At 36.8% G+C, this 19300-nt stretch overlaps 2 protein-coding genes across 4 annotated transcripts in view; one reads left to right on the top strand and one right to left on the bottom strand.

Annotated features, from left to right (window-relative positions):
- The window catches only part of sfmbt2 (Scm like with four mbt domains 2), a 53130-nt gene extending 52747 nt beyond the window's left edge, over positions 1–383 (bottom strand). For all 3 annotated transcript variants that reach the window (XM_030150082.1, XM_030150084.1, XM_030150083.1), the window contains exon 1: positions 229–383. The gene's annotated coding sequence lies outside the window, so the exon portion shown is untranslated. The remainder of the gene's footprint in view (positions 1–228) is intronic.
- A 3568-nt stretch (positions 384–3951) lies between these two features.
- Positions 3952–18975, top strand: tmem110l (transmembrane protein 110, like). Its single transcript, XM_030150230.1, has 8 exons — positions 3952–4371; positions 7789–7837; positions 8083–8178; positions 8262–8383; positions 10667–10779; positions 11504–11587; positions 12406–12537; positions 16952–18975. The coding sequence occupies exons 1-8, from the start codon at positions 4182–4184 to the stop codon at positions 17078–17080; spliced, it is 915 nt and encodes a 304-aa protein (XP_030006090.1). The 5' UTR covers positions 3952–4181; the 3' UTR covers positions 17081–18975.
- Positions 18976–19300: the final 325 nt, after the last annotated feature.

Raw genomic sequence — 19300 nt, 5'->3', positions numbered from 1 at the left:
CTGATCATTCCTGCGCGTTACACACTTTAAAGAACTTGGGCTCGTGAACCACCGCTGGTGACTATTTTTCTGGTTTCTACAGAAACAGCCTCGGGAGCACTTCAGGCTTTTAAGCGGAGGAGGAGAAAATAACTCTCCCGGTGTTTATTCCGTCGACATAACGAAAAAAAAACACGCATCAGCTACAGAGAAGGCGCCCGGAGCTGCCGGAGCCGTCACCTGTCTTACCTGTCCAAGTTTTTAGTCGCCTCTCCTTCTCGAGACCCCCTGTTTTTTTTTTCTTCTCCTCGTTCGCGTGAGCCCGAGCAAAGCAACGCAAGCGACGTCTTTCAGCTGCTGCTGCCCCCGTTCCAATATGGCATCTCTCATCTGCGCATGTCCAAAACATCTACAGATATTTTCAAGCCAACTCCTTCACTGACCTTTTAGTGCAGACGCAAAAATATTTCTTCAGCCTGAATCAAACAGTGGACTGAAGTTCAGACAGAGAAGAATGAAACCACACACACTCAACGGCGGAAAACTGTGATACATAACGAATGTCTGTTATTGGGATAGGGATTATTCTGATATAACACATGCAAATGCATACTTAACTGTAAATTACACCTCAGTGAGTGATGTTTGGTTTACTTAGTCATTATTTATTAGTCATTGAATGTTTATAGCCAGTAATTCGATTAAAAAAAATCAGCTTAACATGTTCTAATAATATTAACAGGAAAATAAACTATCTGATACTATGATGATAGGAAGTGGTAACCTTTTTTCTTGAGGACAAATATAGAAGGAGACAGAAATATAGCTGACTTTGGTAAAATATAGGACTGATAGCAGCTGAACAGTCATATCTTTTTGATGTCTTAACATCGTTTTCATTTTGACCACTCGGGATTTATTAATTTATTTATTTTGTAAGTTCTAGTAACCACTGTTTAACAAACAAGGCTGAGGAAAAAAAGGTTCTGGAGTTGATTTTATTTCATTTTAATAATCAAAGGGTTTTTTTTTTCTTTTATCAAAGTCAACAGTATCCTCTAGTGGTAAGAGCGCACTGCACCGTTTTGGAGAGCTGTTCAGTTTAGTTCAAAGGTGGCTTCATTTTTCCACACTCACACAGGGTAAACGAAACGCAGTAAAGATACGACATGAGAGAACAGTTTTGCAGAAACTGAAGTCGACTGAACTTCTAAAACATCTGTAATTGTCCGTAAAACACAAGTGCGGGGACGTTTTCTATATCGCAGTATAATTATAAACACATATTTGTTCAGCAAAGTTTTTTCTTGACTCAAAAATAAGATAAACTCGTTTGAATCTTGTACTTTTAAGCTTTATTTTATTTAGCCTACTAAATTCCTGGTTTTGCTGGAAATCCTCTAAAAACATCAAGACTTTCAATGAATATGATCACAATCATGTGGCAGTCAGGTACTGTTAAAGTGACTCATATCTGCACTGCGGAAAACAAACAGAAGATTATGAACTTTACTGTTTTTCACTTGTGTTTGTTTTGGTCTGTTGCAAGATTTCAAAACAGATAATAAGATCCCAGCTGAAGTTTTCGATATTTGCCTTTCAACCATATCTGCACCACCTAAATAGAAAAATACGGGGGTGCTTCAAATTGTAGAAGTATAGATATTAGATGCCTATTTCAGTGAAACTGTGGTCGCTCATTGTGTTCTGTGCAAGGGATGGAAGTGCCCTCCAGCCCTTAGTGATAAATGGTTCAGGGACAAAGTGATGATACAACCCGAAAACCTTCACTTTAACAGACACGGGTAAAAAAAAAAAAAAAAAAAAAAAAAAAAAAAAAAAAAAGGCTAAGTACAATAGGTAACAAAAAATGGCATAATTTATTGCTCCAGTGTTTTATTTTGAAACTTGTGTAGAGAAGCTCGGAGTCTTATTTGGGATCTGATTCATGAAGACACAAAGGAGTGGTGAGGAGGTGACAGGAGGCGCTCGTGCCGGTGTGATGTTGCTGGTGGAACAGATGGTTAAAGCGTGCGCCGTGCGCCATTAATCTGCCAAAGAAGAAGCTTTTCCAGGAGCGCGAGACAGGATTATGCCCGTCTTTTCCGCGCGCGCGTGCGTACACAAACACGCACACGTGCTCGTGCGTGAAGCCGCAACTTCCCTGTGTTCGGTCTTCTCTAATGAACGGTTGTGACTGAGGACTAAAGTGTTTGGATCTGCACATTACTGTTACTGTGTAGGAAAGTATGCAATTCGATAAATCATCAGGTGATGTTAAAAATGCAGTTTTCATAGTTTTTCTACTTCATTTGATTTAATCAGCTATTAATGCATGCAGCCATTATTATCAGTCAGCCACAACCAGAAACAATAAACATCCAAAGTGCACTGATAAAGAAACAACAAATGAGCACAGGGATTGTGAGATAGCCACACTTTGTTTAGTTTGTGGGTCAGCTGGATTTGCCCCTAGAGATACTTTCTTTTCACATTTTGGGAGTTTCATTGTGGTCTGGATATTTGTTTCTCTTTATGTGTCTTAATGATAGTGTCGGTCCAATAAATGCAGCCATTTTACAGTGTTATAGCTACTATATAAATGTTTCTGTATCTGACTGAGGTTAGCTATTAGTGGTCAATGGAATCAATTAGTCCGTGTCTATTGAGGTGGGCGGGGCGGTCAATTAGGCCAAACACTCATCCAGAGTTCCAAGAAATATTTCACTTTCCGGAGGCATGGAGTCACTAAAGATGTATGCTTTATATGGGGATCACGTGGTTTTGAAGCGTCTCTGACTTCACAGTGGATGCGCGGAAATAAATAGGCTGTTGGTTCTGTAACAGTTTACCATGAGGCATGAACAGTCATCAGATTCATCACAATGAGGAACTGCTTCAAATCACATGATGTGTTTTTAACAGAAGATACTGCTTCTGTGAGACTTTGAGATTAAACATCTCTTTCATTGTATATTTAAGTGAGGCTGTGAATTACTTCAATGGCTCTCGTGCACATGACATGCGTACATCGTGCCACTCACATACACAAAGGCTAGAGCAGGCCTCGCGCACGTCCAAGGAATTCTGCTGCGTCAATGTCTCCAAACCGCAGCGAGAAAATATGCGAGTGTGGCTTCAAAGTAAAAGCTCATGGTGTGGTTGGACTAATGTAGACGCAGGAAACAAAAGAACAGAAATGATGCTGACACAGAGAAGCAACATTTAGAGGCAATACAAATATGACACGATGTGATGATAATATAGACAGAAGAGGCTGGAAGTGGCTATAAGCACACTGTTACACAATTGGACAAATTCACCACAGAATTAACAGCATTGTAGAAATTTGCATCATATTCTTTTTCTGTGTGGATAGAGCGGGAAAAATAACAATGTTGTCCTGAAAAAAATATCAGGTAGGATGGAAGAGTCTGATGAGGTGGTTTTCCTGTAAATTTTAGGTTACTCTGTAAATATATTCTCCCACTGTTATACTAAATAACAAAACGGCAAAAAAAACAAAACAAAAAAAACAAACAAACATTCTATTCTATTCTATTCTATTCTGTTCTATTCTATCATCCTTACTTGAATATGAGCTTAAGGGTTCTTTCTTTCTTTATTACTTATTGATTGGTATCCCGACACTGCCTGTTAGTCCTGTAATTGTATTTCTGAGTTGTATAGTTTAATTATTTGAGAAATGAAATATCTTTGGATGGAACACCCCCCCACACCCCAAAAAAAAAAAAAGAAAGAAAGAAAGAAAGAACCTTGATGTTGAATTTACCAATACAGTTCTGCCTTAGACATAGAATAAAAATAAATACAATAATAGTAATATAATTTTAAAAACATAGTTTTTGCTTATGAGATTTTTTTTTTTTTTTTTAGTCATTTTCTTGGCTGAGGGTTGAACATTTTATTTTGAAAGGTAAACCCGGAAGTTGTATTTCTTATTCACGCTGTTGTGTTTTCGTTGAGATAAACATGGATGTGAGTCACTCTATCGATCTATTTTGTGTCTTTCTTTGGTGTAACATGTAGCAGCGGCATCTGAAAACCCCGGGGACTTCACTTTACCTTCATCCGACCTCCGTAAACTGACATCCGGCTGTGTATCTGTGTTAAAGGACGGTTAAAGCCCGTCTTTATCCGCCGCGCTGCTCCTTTTGTCTGCTTGTTTTGGTCGTGTCAGTATGGATATGTACGGATACACCGGAGTGGTCCTGGTCAAGAGGTTCCTGGATAATGCTCCGTTTGAGGTTACGAACATGTCAGACATTAACAAGGCGAACCCCCATGGATGTGACAACGGGGCTCTGACGGACCGCTTCGGCGTCCTGATCCAGGGTCTGTTGGCCATAGTCGCCTTCAGTACCCTGATGTGTGAGTATAAACCAACATCTGGAACATTACACACATCTGGGTACGGTTCATGTACAAGATGAGGGAATCTCAGAGGGTTACAAACTCATGTTTAATGTTAACACAAGTCCACGTGGCGTTTTGTTGACGTTTCTTTCAAGCCTCGTTACCTTTACACCAAACTCCATTGAAAAAAATCCTATTTTAATATGTACTTCCTTTTTTTGTAGTAAACCTCCACGCATTGACCATATATTTAAAGATCAAACCACTCTTCTGTACTCATTGCACACTTCGGCCAGTATTAAACCCTGGAAGTATGATACCTTCTCATAACTCTTGGGCTTTCTTTAATGGTAATCACCACAAATTGCTTCCACGTACACACAAAAACACATCGATCCACTGCAATAAATGCGAACCACTTTTAAAGGGGACGTTTAAATGGGATAAACCAATGCCTGCAGCTGGAGTTTATTCTGGGGAAATCATGGTTTTGCATTATGTTGTCTCACTCTTCCCTATAAGGGAACATGGACAAACATGGATAAACAACAAACATGGAGGAAGACTAACAATGATATTAATAATTATTATTATAATAAAATTAATAACATCACCAACAAATAATCTTCCAAGTTCCACTTCACAAAAAGAAATTTGACATTAAATATAAAATAATAAAATATAACTCATAATTCACTTAATATGTCTGTCTGGACTGTGTGACTGTTTTAATTGCACATTTCATAATGATCTGACAATATAATTTTAATCCATAAAGGCTCAGTGTTATTTTTGTGGCAGTTCCCAAATGATTTTTCCTTTCTATGTAACCATTCTTTGAGTGATTTATCACCATTTATCATAATATTATACTGTGTATTTTACTTTTTTTCAGTGAAAATCCTGTGTTTTCCTATATTTAATTCACTGATCATGTCAATGTCCATAAAAACTCAGATTAAAATTGAGGGTTGTTATATCAAAAACAGATAAACTGATGAAAAAGTGCCTTTTTCATTAAAATATATCATTATTTGAACATAAAACAAATGCGTCCATCCACTGTCATTTATCAAACTTCATGGGTTTTACTAGTGAAACAATGTTGCAGAAAAAGACGGTGTTTCCACATTCAGTATGTAGCCTCTAAACATCCAAACGGGTTATATCTGATACCATAAAAAGATAAGAAACTGCATTTTACACCAATTATTTACACTTATTAATATTTTGGTGGATCAGAAGTTATTAAACAGTTTAGAGTAGTAAATGCTTTTGGTTAGCAGTGGCTGTTTGGGTCTTTATGGGTTAATCAAGATATCATTTGCCAATGGGTATTTGGTGTCTGACAAAAAACTAAGTTGCAGATAGAGATTCACAGTGTTGATTTACTCACTCTGAACAATGGCTGTTTACTCTTGAATAACTTGTGATTTTGTGGCAGCTGACCTGGAGAATTTTGGGTATTGTGACCAGTGTTCTGCAGCAGTTTAAAGGCCTTGCTGATACCAAGTCATGTAGAAAGTCTGCAATTAATCTTTGGGGTTTTTGTTAAGTTGATTTGTTGAAATGTATAAATCAAAAGTTGCAGTTCTTTTTCCATTTTTGTCTCCCTTTCCTCACATTCCACAATACCTCCATAATAGCTGGCCCATATCGCTTGGTTAATCAAAAACTGCACAAATTGTTGTTTCTGTGTGCAACGTTAACCATGAACACTCCGAAATTAAAATCTTCTGCTTTATTTAACCTCTGCGCTAGACACTGTCTGAGTAAAACTGCATATTTTGTGAGTTTATCTTTATATGGGGAAAGTTCATGATCACTTAAATATCACTGTGATGCATTTGCACTGAAATCACATTAACTCAGAAGTATGTGCACACAGGAAAGTCCTTCATTCAGTTCATGACCATGATAGTATATTAGGGAGCATTAAACTATTAATTTAAATATTATCAAAAATGCAATATGTGCACTTACGACTTGTGTGAGTGTGACATGCATGTGCAATATCCTGATTGCAACAGCTGCAATGTTTTGATAAAGGTAAAATGTGCCACAACATACATTTTATAAATGGAGTATCATGTTGCTGCAGATATGCCCTGACATGGAAATGATATCCTCCATACATAACATGAATGTTCAGCACGGACCTCTGCACAATTCACCACATCATTTTTATATTCTTGAAATTAAAAAGTGGAAAATTACTATTCCCACTGACTTGACTTGTCATGACTTGTATCTTAGTTTGAATATCTGTAAAAATGCTATCAAAATAATTATTTGACATTGTATATCATCCAAGGTCAGTGTAGTCATGATGATTTGCTGAAGCTTCTGTGCAGTGAAGTTTTGAAGAATGAGACCAGGCCTTCAGGGTGAAAGAGATCAGTGAGCTCTAACCTCCACTCAGTTACTTATTAGTAGAGAAATCAATATCCACTCCCCATTTTGTAGTTTTCTGCATGCATGCTGCCTGCAAGTAGTGTCATTCTTGGTCAAAGCGCATGCATCTGTTAGTATTTACACTGCATTATTTATGTGCAGCAGAGCAGATATGATCACAGTGGCAGTAGGCCAAGTCACAGCTGAGTCTGCTGTTGCATCCTTCTCCTGATCTGTGTTTGGAACTATGTTCCTCAAAGCTATTTTTGGAATTTCCTTCCATTCACTTGTGTTTATGTCTACCTTCACATAATTCAGATAGTTCCTGAATCTGATGTAAACTTACTGCATTTCTTCAGTGCTTTGCTATCGATTTAAAAATATATTGAATTGTTTTTGTGAGCAGAAAAGGTCATGTTAGCCAACAGACTTTCAAGGCACCATCGTTATGTCTGACCTGTTTTTGCAGGTTACTACCAAGTTTGTCACACTTTAGACATACTTAATACCATTTTATGCACATCTGACACCCTTACAGATTTTCATTTAAAAAAGGACATGTATGTAATTGTAATATGTAAACTATGTAGGAACTGAAGGAAAAATGTCTAGAGGGTAATCAGTTTAAAATGAATCATGTCCAAATGATAGTGGATATTTGTGTAGAGAGTAGAGTTTGCAGACGTAAAGCACATCCACAGGAAACCTCAGTCCTGTTTTCACATGTCGAGTCACATTCTCTGACCTTGTGAGATGCGAGATAGAGGAACAGTGGGCGTCTGTTCATCCTGAGCCCGGTGGGGAGGAATGAAGTGTTATGGCAACGAGAAACAAGGATGATATGTGATCGTCTGTGTCTTATCTGTACTCGCTGCCCTCTGCCCAGTAGCTCTGCACAGACGTGAAGCTCACTGTGGAGGTCAAACAAAACAAAACAAAACAAAACAAAAAACACAGGGCTACATGTTATTGTCTCCCACCTTGAACAGTCTGCTGATGTGTTAGTGATTAATTGAGTGAATTCCTTTTTGTCTGCAGTAAAAAGATTCCGGGAACCTGTAGGGATCAGACGACCCTGGAGGATCTGGTCAGCATTTTTTCTGTTCTTTATGTTTATAACTAAACATTATTTACACACACATACAGTTTTAATAAATACTTATTCAGTTATCAAATAAAATCTCGTCTCTAGTCTGAGCTGTGATTTTTCATATTTTGGGTTCCATGCCATGAAAAGTTTAGAAATGCATTTTTATTGTAGTTCTTATGAAGCAAACATTAATGCAGGGAAGTCATATCCATTCAATTAAAACTTTTATCTGTCTTTCCCAGGTTTTATGACACATCGAAGCAGGCCATTGGTGCTCTTTTCATCCACTTTGCTAACGTCTTCCTGTCCACACTCACTAAAGAAGACCCATGCTCCCTGTGAGTTACACAAACAAGCCATGATATGATGAGGTGTGGTTTGTAAGGATGTTCCTCTTTGTAATTTCTTATCTGTTCCAAAGGTATTTGATGAATTTCCTGCTGGATGCCACGCTGGGGATGCTGGTCATCTGGCTGGCGGTCAAACTGGTGTCCAAACTGGTCGAGTACAAACAGTGGACGCTGCTCATGTTTGGAGAATACGGTGAGTTAAACTTATTTTTATCACATTATGAAAGCCAAAAGAGTAGACTTTATGATGTGATATGGATGAGGGGAGCATCAGCTCCTGAAATGTTGTACCTTTAAGTCCCACCACCAGAGGGTGCTATAGATCAGATAGAGGCAGGCTGAGAGGACGGCCAGCATGTGCAGCTGCAGCAGTCTGAAAACATTCCCAGCAGCTTTAGAGAAGGATTAAATCCAGACCAATTATTACATTTATGCAGCCTACAGTTGTTTCCTTATGCATTCCTCACACATTTTTATTTAACCAACTTGCCAGGATGAGTTATTGTTTACTTTCGTTTTGGGAACTACAGCCAATTTAAAAAAAAAAAACAAAAAACAGTTTATCCGAGATGTAGAGAGCACTTTGAGTTCCAGATGTGTTATTTTGAAACTCTGTCATGAAAAATCCATAAAGTGAGCTCACTGAGTCCAGACACACCATGAAATGATGATCAGCTGTTTCTGTGTCTCACTCTCTCTTTTCCTTTGGCTCTCAGTCTGTGTGTCCTCCTTCTTCTTTCTCTTTGTTGTATTAAGACACCTGTAACAGACCTTTTGAAAAGACAAACACCAGGAGAGGAAATGCTATTATTATATATTTAGAGTTGTCACCAAGAACTTGTGCTTTGGAACATAAAGTTTAAACTGAATTGATGTTAAATGACCATTTATGGTTATAGCTTTTGTGCAAATTGAAGTAACAGGTTTGAAAATACATACAAAGAGAGAAACCCTGAAATTTTTCAAAATAAGGCAAATAAAAATACAAAACAAAGCTTGCTAGATATTTTCCAGCAATTAAGAAAGAGAAAAAAAAATATGTAAACTATGTAGGAATTACAGGGGGAAAAATGTGTGGAAGGAAGAGAGAAAAAAATAGCTTAAAATAATATTTTTCAAGCAGAATTGTTTTACCATATGTCCTCAGTGATGTCATTTGTAGTAAAATATATTTTACTGAATGTGTTGAAGAGAGTCAATGTATGTATGCATATGATTTTCTAATTGGTCACAAAAAATGGCCATTTTTATTACTATTTATGACATGGAATGACGATGGGGCCATCTTGGGGCTTCTTTGAATAAGTCCAGTGTCAACATGAAGTGTGTGAAGACGAACCACCAATAAGTGCCAGGTCTGGACATCAGTGGGCATTGGACAGTGCTTATGTGTTTAAGTGTAGCTGTTTTAATGTCCACTAACCAATGGGATTATGACTCATAAAGGCTACTAATAACTAGTCTAAATCACTAAATCTCTTTGTGTTGACATTTACGGTCAACAGCCTCTAATATTGTTACTCAACTTAATGCATATTGTAGGTATAACTCATAGGTTTGTATAAAAAACTGATGGACCCTCTGAACAGACAAACAGAAGTGCTCATGTGTGGATGAGTGTTGAGAGTAGTAAACACTCAAACTCACCAAGCTAATGCCATCTAAATGAAATCAGAGGAGGAGATCACACTGACTAAACTCCATAAACTAATGTCTGCTGCTTGAAAAGTGTTTGGTCTTTGCATATGCACAAACACAGTAGAGGGATTGAAGTTTGCTGACCCTAAATAATTTGCCATAAATTGTCAAATGACTACTTAAGGACAACTAACTTAAAGCTAAAGTCTTACAGGGTTCCTACCGGTGCTTGAAATCCTTGAAAATGCTTGAATTTCAATGTTGTGTTTTCAAGGTCTGAAAAGTGCTTGAAAATCAGTTTAAGTACTGGCAATTGTGTGATTTATTTATTTTTAATATTAACTCTTCCAGGTTATATGTCAAGCCAAAGCTACTTATAGAGAGGTGATACATTTTGAAAATATATAACTTTATGTCAAAAAAGAAAATTACCAGGTGCTCTCAGGTCGACTCCAGGTACATTTTTATCTTAATTTTTGTCTCGGTGCGAGTGTGTCTGAAGATCGCCAAATGGCTTCCCTTTTTTTGGATAAAACTTTGTGTTCTCCTTAAATTAATAAACCTTTTTGCTATTATGAAACATAATTTTAGATGTTTATAGCATAATACAATGCACGTTGTGATAAAAACTGACAAAAATAATTATGACTGTATGTATTCCTGTAGATATGTATTTTACCCAAGCGATAAGATGTTGTGCTGGAAAAATTTGAAAAAGACCCTGAAAAGTGCTTGAATTTGACCTGGGAAAATGTATATGAACCCTGGTCTTAATATGATGATGTATTTAAGTGAGTATGTGGCTGTTTTAATGGTTTGGGGCCTCTGCTGTGTTCAGGTGACCCCCCTCAGGCAGCGGCGTGGCTCGGTCAGTGTGGCATCTATCTGCTCATTATGGTGCTGGAGAAAGGTGTGATCAGCCTGGTGCTGCTCGTTCCTGGATGGTCCAAAGTAAGAATTCAGTGGGAAAGTGCTACATCATTCATATGACAGTATTTTGTCACATGTCGTCTGTATTTTCATAACAGTTTCTGTGATGATATTTCTCATTTCTATGCGAACACCATATTTTCTTGGCTCTGGTACGAACATGACCAAAAGGTTTCTTGACCCCAGATTTGATGTAAAAAAAAATGAGGATGTTATTTTTCCTTATTTTTATTTTGGCTTTGAAAAAACTCTTGTAGGATTGAGACATGGAAATCATGTGGACGACCGGAGGAATAAACAACAGGAAGATGAAACACTTGGGGAAAACTTTTGCCTTTTGCTTGTAATGATAATTCTCAGGCAGTGTTCATGCATTTTAATGTTTGTTTTCTTGATTTTCCGGGTCATATTCCAAGTACCTCTTGTCTTAAGAATACATGCCTCTCAAAGAAGAATAAAGGAAGTTTATTTGGTTTCTTAATATGCATTTATTTTCAGATATGTTGTTTTGTTATGTAAGTCTGTCAGAACTATCTGGAGATGACATATTGTTTGTTTAAAGACAGTTTCTAAACTATTAGACGAAAGACCAATGAGAAATTAGAAACAATATTTACCAAAGTTTGCCTCAATGTTGTGATGGTTGTGAAGTTCCAATGACGTCCTGTGTGTTTGTATTGAATCCAAATGTCTCTAATAGGTTTTGTGTAGTTTTTTTTAACCCTTTGTGTTGTTTTTGTCCTAGTTGCAGGAGGTGTTGTTGAGCTACATTGCTAACCCTCAGCTGGAGCTGGTGCTGGTCATGCTCATCGTACCCTTCATTGTCAATGTGAGTTGAACCTTTATGACCTACATGTTGTAATGTTTATAATGTCCTTCACTTTAATTAAACATTTACTGGTCAGTGGTGGCAGAATTCACTTGTTTAACCTGTGTAAAAGTAATGATACTACACTGTGAAAATTCCTTACTAGTATTTAGTTACTAGTACATTTAGTTAAGTATTTAAAACTATACTCAGCTGAATGTATTACATAAAGTATTTCAAGTATTCAAGAATTAAACTTAAACTGGTTCCTGTCAGTGTTCTTCTGTCATATATGGTATTTTTAGAGTCATAATAAAGCTGAATCAATATTAATGTTGCATTTTTCAGCTTTATATGTTTTAGGTTGGACTCATTTGTACATAATGTTTAGTAATTTTATTTTAAAACAATACATCATGTTGTATCAGTTGATGATATGTTTGTAGCATCCCTGACCTGTGAGAATCACATATCTCCAAAAAGTCCAATCATCAGATAAACTGGCCTGTTTTCAGCTTTTTGACATTTTCCAACCAAGAGGATTTTCAATGATTTTATTCATTTTAAGAAGGATGGGAATTTGAAACTCTTCTCATTTCTAGATACTCAGTTTTCAGTGGACAGAAGGTGAATGGAAACTGTTATCAGAAAATGAAGTAAAGCTGTCAGACAAAATTTGTCAGAGGAAAACATACATTTACCCCTGAAACGTAGTAGAGTATCAAGCAGAATCAAATAGAAATCTTCATGTACAAGTGTCTCAGATTTGCAGTAAAGTAAAGTATAATGTTACATTTAATGAATGAACTCCCTCTTACCTGTGCTTACGCCCCCTGCAGTCTATCATGTTCTGGGTGGTCGACAGCCTGATGATGAGGAAGTACAAGACGATGAAGAGTCTGGACGACTCCTGTGACAGCTCTGTGAAAAAGGCTGACTCTCTGCCCTGGGTGAACAATGAGGAGTCTCGGGTGAGGACAGTAAATATTCACATTTTACCACGACAGGTCATTAATGTTTCTGTCACTGACTGCTTCATTTGATCTGTTACATCAGCCATCAGGACTGATGGACATGATCATTCAAATGAAGTTCAGTATCAACTAAAAATCAAATTTAATGGATGATTAAGTTAATTTAAATGTAAAAATAATTGTGGGAAATGTTTAAAAGTTTATTTTAAATCAGTTTGATCTTGTAGGCTACTGTTAGATTTATTTTATCTCCGTGCTTCAATTCTTTTGTCTTTGATTTATTTCCAGTTAGAGTTAAAATACTGTATTTAAAATCCTCCAAATCAGTGACGGTGTATATAATCCTTCCCTGAGAGACCACTTACAGCAGATGGGTCCATTTGCAAGTCATCGTCCCCTAAATGGATTTCTTTTTATGTTTCCAAACACTTAGCTTTTAGGAAGAAGAAGAGCCTGTTCCCACATATCCATGCTGCATTAACCAAATGGATGTGAGCTGGAATGTGACGGTTTAAAGTCTTTTTGAAGAAGGAAAAAACACTTGAATGTGTGTGAAACTGGTGGTTGATGAACCCACACAGTCACACTGGGTGTCATCTGCACCTGTTGTTTTAGGGGTGGAACACCCTTTCTCATACATGCAATCACACTGTTTTCCATGGGTTTAGGAAACATTACATGAACCTACATTGATATTATGGAGACATACCCAAACACTGATATTAAAACCACTCATACCACAAAGTTAGTGATGTTTGGATCAAATAACATTGTGAGAACACTCATTGTCATCATATTCCAGATCCCTTTATTATAACTTTAAGCATCACAACTGAATGATAAATCCCAAAAAGTAAAAAAAAAAAAAAAAAAAAAAAAAAAAAAAAAAAAAAAGGTTATTCCCAAAGTCAGCAATGGCCTAAATGTCACTTTAGTGGTTAAAAATTCCAAATTATTCTTACTTAGATCAGAATACAAAAGGCCACACAAACACATACAGACCATACTGATTTTTTCTGTCTACACTTGATCTAATGAGGGACAAACCCAGGTTGAACCCAGTCCAAGAAACACTGAGTCAGACTCTTCTCTCAGTCCACCCTTTTAGAGTTTGGGGAACTTGGATGATATTTTATTTTTGTTGTATTTGTCCTCTTGACAAATGTGAGTCATTGCAGCAATTGGAGAAAATTGTATTTTTAATTTTGACTGTATCTATACATTAATTTGTTTAAAACAGTAGAATGACACTCAATGGGGCAACAACCAAAGAGATTTTATGAGCTTTTCAGGATCTACTCTTAAATTTAATGAGTTTTCTTTTGGTCCATGGCCTGCAATTCTACAAAGTTTCATGAAAATCACCCTGATAGACAGACAAACAAACAAATGTTAATAAACACTTTGTTGGAGGGAGATTCAAAATGCAAGATTTTTATTTGTCAGTGAAAAGCAAGAACTTTCCCCAGGCTATGCAATAGAAACTAGACAAACCCACAATACAACTTACTGGTAAGGAGTGAAGTCAAATAAATATAGATAAAAGTATAAAATTAAAATATGTAAAAAGTCATAACGGGTAATAATAACAATGACCATTTTCATTTTATTATCTCTTAGGACTGCAACTAACACTGGTTTCATGGAAGTTCTCTCCTATATTTAGAATGTAAAATGTCCAAAAAAAGAAGAAGAATGAAATTATCTACAGTGACACTTTTAGGGGCATTTTTTGACCAATCAGCCTGTAGATATTTCACTGACAGCAACAAATCCTCATATTTTAGGGGGAAAATTAGCATATGCTTGGCATTTTTATTTAAATATTAATTAAAATCAATTATCAGAATAGTTTTTACTTTTTTGACTTGTGAGTGAATTGTTGCATTACATGTATCTTGTTGCAGTTTAGTTTTTTTTTCCTTATACCATACCTTAGATAGTTTTGTATAAATACCATAAAACCAACAGCCAGCTCTGATTTATTTATTTATATATTTATTTATTGGCTTGGTTGACCCATTAATAATGAGATAATGCACATAATAATTAAATAAAGTACAGTCAGAAAGAGGATGGTAGGTTTGGATCCAGACAGAGTTGTAACTGGGAACAGTGTTTTTTATATCATCCTCCGTTGGTTTAAATGCTGTTTCGTCTGGTCTGACATAAACTGAATAGGGCCTGGTGTTGTGTTCAGGGAATCAGTTTAATAGCCGCCTCCTCCACACCACAGCAGCTTATATCATTCTTTCTTCCCCTCTCTGTAAATATGGAACTTACAGATTTTCGGATAAATGACAGACAGGGTACACCACTCTCGTGTTCAGTAGGATGAGAGTGTTTATTCCTCCCTCTCCTTTTTCCCTTTTCCTTGGTCATCTGCCAAACAACCATAAATCAACCGTTCATCCCGGGAATAAAAGTGACATTTAGGAGTGGTTTCCACACACTGATGTTATGGAAAGCAGAGAGGAGGACGACAGATAGTGAGGCATTGATTCTGACAGGGTGTCGGAGGGGGCGGTGGTCAAAGCTAAAGCTACAATGCTGTTGTTGTGGCTACTGCTGCCAATGACGTGATATCAAACTTTTATGTAGTCCAGTTGTGGTAGACCATCTCTTAAATGATGTAGTTTGACAGGGATATTAATCAACAGAAACATAAGAAACTGTAAGTGAGCCAGCTTTAGCCAACAGGGCTCATTTTCAGCTTTTGAAAGATAGCTTAAAAACAGAAAGAAAGAAAAACATTAATAAAACTGTGGAAAAAAATACATTAACATGCATATATTGCGACAGGCAACCAAGAATTCTAGTGCTAAATAGATACATAAAAATACAGTATGGCAGATACAGCGATCCTCAGCATTTGAATTTTACTTATACAATTCTAAGTGAGACCACTGAATGTTTTCAGTCAAATAATGCAATATTTGATCTGGTGTTTCATTGGCTGTTGTCAGATTTAAGTCCTGACTTTATATTCATATGATATTTAACCCTCTGACAAAAACATGTTTTAGCTGAATTTGCTCAACATTCAACTCTGATGCTTCTGACACAAAAATAAAAGTTCAGGTTTACTAAGTAATACAGTACGTGTTTAATGAGTTTTCAGTTTTTCAATAATACAGTCGTAGTGTTTCAGTGAAAAATTTTGGTGGTTTTTGTAGATATGAGAACACAAACTGTTGAGGAAAACAAAGTTAGTCAATAGAGGTATCCACTGAATATGTGTATTACTCTTATTCTATTTATTTAGATTTTATTGTATAGAACACGTTAATATATGCTCCCACTAAAGTTATTATTATTGTTTACAAAAAATACTAAAAATGAAATTCGCAGTGGAAAAGTATAATGTATTTCCTAAATGTTAATGATTCACTGGGTTCAAAAATACAGCATCTTGCACAATATGAGGTCAACGGTGGTGTCATGTTTGATATCACATGTTCTTTCATCCTGCCTTTAATAGTTTCCATTAACCAAGGCTTTTCTCATAATACCTGGAAAAACTTAAATGAACCTAAACTAAAACTTGTTAATTGCTTAAAATATAAGTAATGTCCACTCATCAGACTAAGGCACAACAAACCCCGCCCCTTGCACGTATTGTAGTTTATTTTGGCATGGATCCAGCTGATGTATCTGTGCGTGTGCTGATGTCAGCATATCAACTGCCTCTATATATGTACCAAGTTTGAAGTAAATTGAAACAAAATTGATGTTTTTATTGACATGAATTTCGCCTATTATAAGTAAATGGGAGAAGAAAAAAGATTTTAAAAATTCATAAAAAATTTGAACTTTGAGCTACTTTTCCCAAAATGTAATCACATCTATTCTGGGTCACTGGCAATCTATAAACCCAATTTGGTATGAATTCAACCAATAGTTTTGCTGTTAAAGACATTAGAAATTTCACCCATTGTAAGTAAATGGGGGAAAAAAAGATTTAAAAAATTCATAAAAAATTTGAACTTTGAGCTAGTTTTCCCAAAATGTAATCAAATCTATTCTGGGTCACTGGCAATCTATAAACCCAATTTGGTATGAATTCAACCAACAGTTTTGCTTCTAGAGTGTTAACAAACCAAACCAAAAACAATACTCCTTGCCTCCCCTTTTGGGGGGGGGGGGGGGGGGGTCGTGTAATAATAACTAATAATTTCCATGCATGACTCCCATCATTACATAAGCCTGACCGCATCATACCCAAACATAAAACCACATATGAACTTTTATACACATATGGACTTTATACAATTATGAAACTTTGCTCCTGTGGGATTTGTCTTTTACAATGTGAATAATGCGAACATTTTCCACATCCACAATCCACAGCAGAAGTGATTTTACTGTGGCATGCATTCTTCTACATAAAATCCCTCTGGTCCTCTCTCAGGTTCTGCTGACTGTGGAGACAGACACAGACGAGGCTTCAGAGGGAGAAGAGGAGGGCGGTGATGGAGGACCGGTCCCCCATGTGCAGTATTCAGGGGGGCCACTGAGACCCAGCTGGGTGGTGGTATAAACCTACTACCTGTCCATCCAGTATCTACACACTTCACGTCCTTGCATCCTATCTACTCAGTTAAAGGTCTAAGTATCAGCTTCTCTGCAAGCAAAGGCACAACTACATGTACAAGTATGAATGTGAACACTACAACCTTAGCTGCCTTTATCCATATGAAGGTGTCGATAGTTATAACCTTTTAATCGGACAAAAACGCATGTTAATGTAATAGCATCCTCTTTATCCTCTCACCTTGCTGCCTCTGTTTGCTGCGAGAGAACATCAGAGTAACCACAACTGAGCATGTTTGGAGGGAGGTTATTTGGGAGCAGAGCACCCACAGAGAAAAATGTATGGGTGGTAATGACAGACACCAAAATAAACCTGTCATTATTCCACTCAGGGGAGACTTTTTGGAATGATTTTACTCTGAGGACTCTCATTTATCATGTATCATGTTCCATTAAGGAGCAGGAAAGTTAAGTATACAGTATATATTTATATAGGTGCTCTAATATTTTACAAATATAATCCACCTTTTTAATCAAGGTGTAATCACAGTCATTTCTGCATGTTTTTCCTCCAGCTACTAAACATGCAGAAGGTAATGGGTAATTGTCTTATTTTTAGCAGCATATTGTGTAGCTACCAGTGTCAATAGAAGAAACACAACTGAAAAATGATGGTTGTTTGCTACATGTTGTCAGCAGACATGATAAATGTTAATGTTAAAAAGGACCAGTTCACACTATGTTTATGAATCGATGACAGAGTGTTAGGAAATGATATTACAGAAGTGCGGAAACCTGATTTCTTCTCTGCAATGAGTGAAAATATGTCTATCTGGCAGTTTTTGGGATTTAATATAAATATCCAATTTCTATCTTTATCTTTGGTTTCACTAATTACAAAAAAGAAGCTCTAAGAGAAGCTACTGTCTAACTTTACTGTTGCTCAACCCTCAGTTTGACTGGACTGGAAAGCTGAGTTTAGCTCCCTAGACTGTTTTCAGCATGAATTGTCACTGCACAATCTGCAAAAAGTATATTTGTTTAACAAGAACAATCTTTTATCACATAACAAGTAAATAAAGATATCATAATACTATTTAAATCCCATAAACTATCATACATTTCTTCATGATACTAGTGACAGGAAGTAGTCTCATTTTTGTTCCATGTAGAGAACAGATTAGGTTTTCAGTATGAATTCACTATGTGTTCGACATGATGGGAGATGTTCTTATTATCACCTCTTGAGTTATAGGAGACCCTCATACCTCCTTCATATCCACCAGTTCAATATCAAACATCTACTACTGGCCAGTGATCTAATCTTACCAGAGTAACCACTGGGAAACTGGGAAGTTTTCAAACTTTATCCACAAATTGTTTCCTTAACACTCTGTCAGTGGGACCTTGGTTGTGTATTCAACTTTAGCCTGTTATGGCACATTATTTATTCTGTTTATATTTTGTAAGACTTCATATGATGTGGTCCAAACTGTGGTACCAGTGAATAGATGGTTTTTAGGAAATGACAAACTTTAAGACCTCTGACAGTTTTAGAGCTGTTGTGGCCAAACTTGAGTTGATTCCAGTATTAGTTTAAATGGTTGATGTATGTTTTATGTGTTAATAATTTATCATTCCATTTACCTGTTTACATATATGGTTTAAGCCACAAATTCTACAGTTACATTCTGCTTGTAATGTTTTATTTTGTATTATAATGTATCGTGTGTAATTTTCTTTTCTAATTTTCTTGTATACTTTTTTTTTTTGTATAAACCAAATGATGATCAAATGAAATGGCACAGCCCGTCTGGAGCGTCATCAGCCGACTGCGGAGTGCCACGGTGCTTCTTACCGAATGTATAATCTGTACTATGAATAAAGATGATTGACATATGACCCCATGGTTTGGTGTTGAATTCCTGCAGCGACCGAGGCAGGGCAGCATGATGACAGATGTCCTGAGTGGGACATGGCCGGAGCACACCTGTGTGGGCGGAGCAAGCAGCCCTGTGACCTGCAGCTGATGACAGGGAGCACCATGGACCTGTATGTGTTATGTATGTTAGCTGTGCCTTTACTCATTTGCTGGGACAAGGGGTTAGTTACTTGGGCTGGTTGCCATGGCAACCAGGTGTGAGTTTCAGGTTAATATTGCCACGTTCAAGACGTGCTGACAAATGTATTACGTGTGAGAAAAGCACATATATTCTCTGGCGGATGT

This window comes from Sphaeramia orbicularis, chromosome 12, assembly GCF_902148855.1.
Source record: "Sphaeramia orbicularis chromosome 12, fSphaOr1.1, whole genome shotgun sequence".
Lineage (NCBI taxonomy): Eukaryota > Metazoa > Chordata > Actinopteri > Kurtiformes > Apogonidae > Sphaeramia > Sphaeramia orbicularis.
This window is presented reverse-complemented; position numbering and strand designations above follow the sequence as displayed.

Bases quoted from the DNA above. Each gene is read 5' to 3' on its own strand.
- tmem110l (XM_030150230.1), top strand. From the start codon at position 4,182: ATGGATATGTACGGATACACCGGAGTGGTCCTGGTCAAGAGGTTCCTG. The intron at 4,372-7,788 runs GTGAGTATAAAC...TTTTGTCTGCAG, and splicing joins CGCCTTCAGTACCCTGATGT to TAAAAAGATTCCGGGAACCT. The intron at 10,780-11,503 runs GTAAGAATTCAG...TTTTTGTCCTAG, and splicing joins TCGTTCCTGGATGGTCCAAA to TTGCAGGAGGTGTTGTTGAG.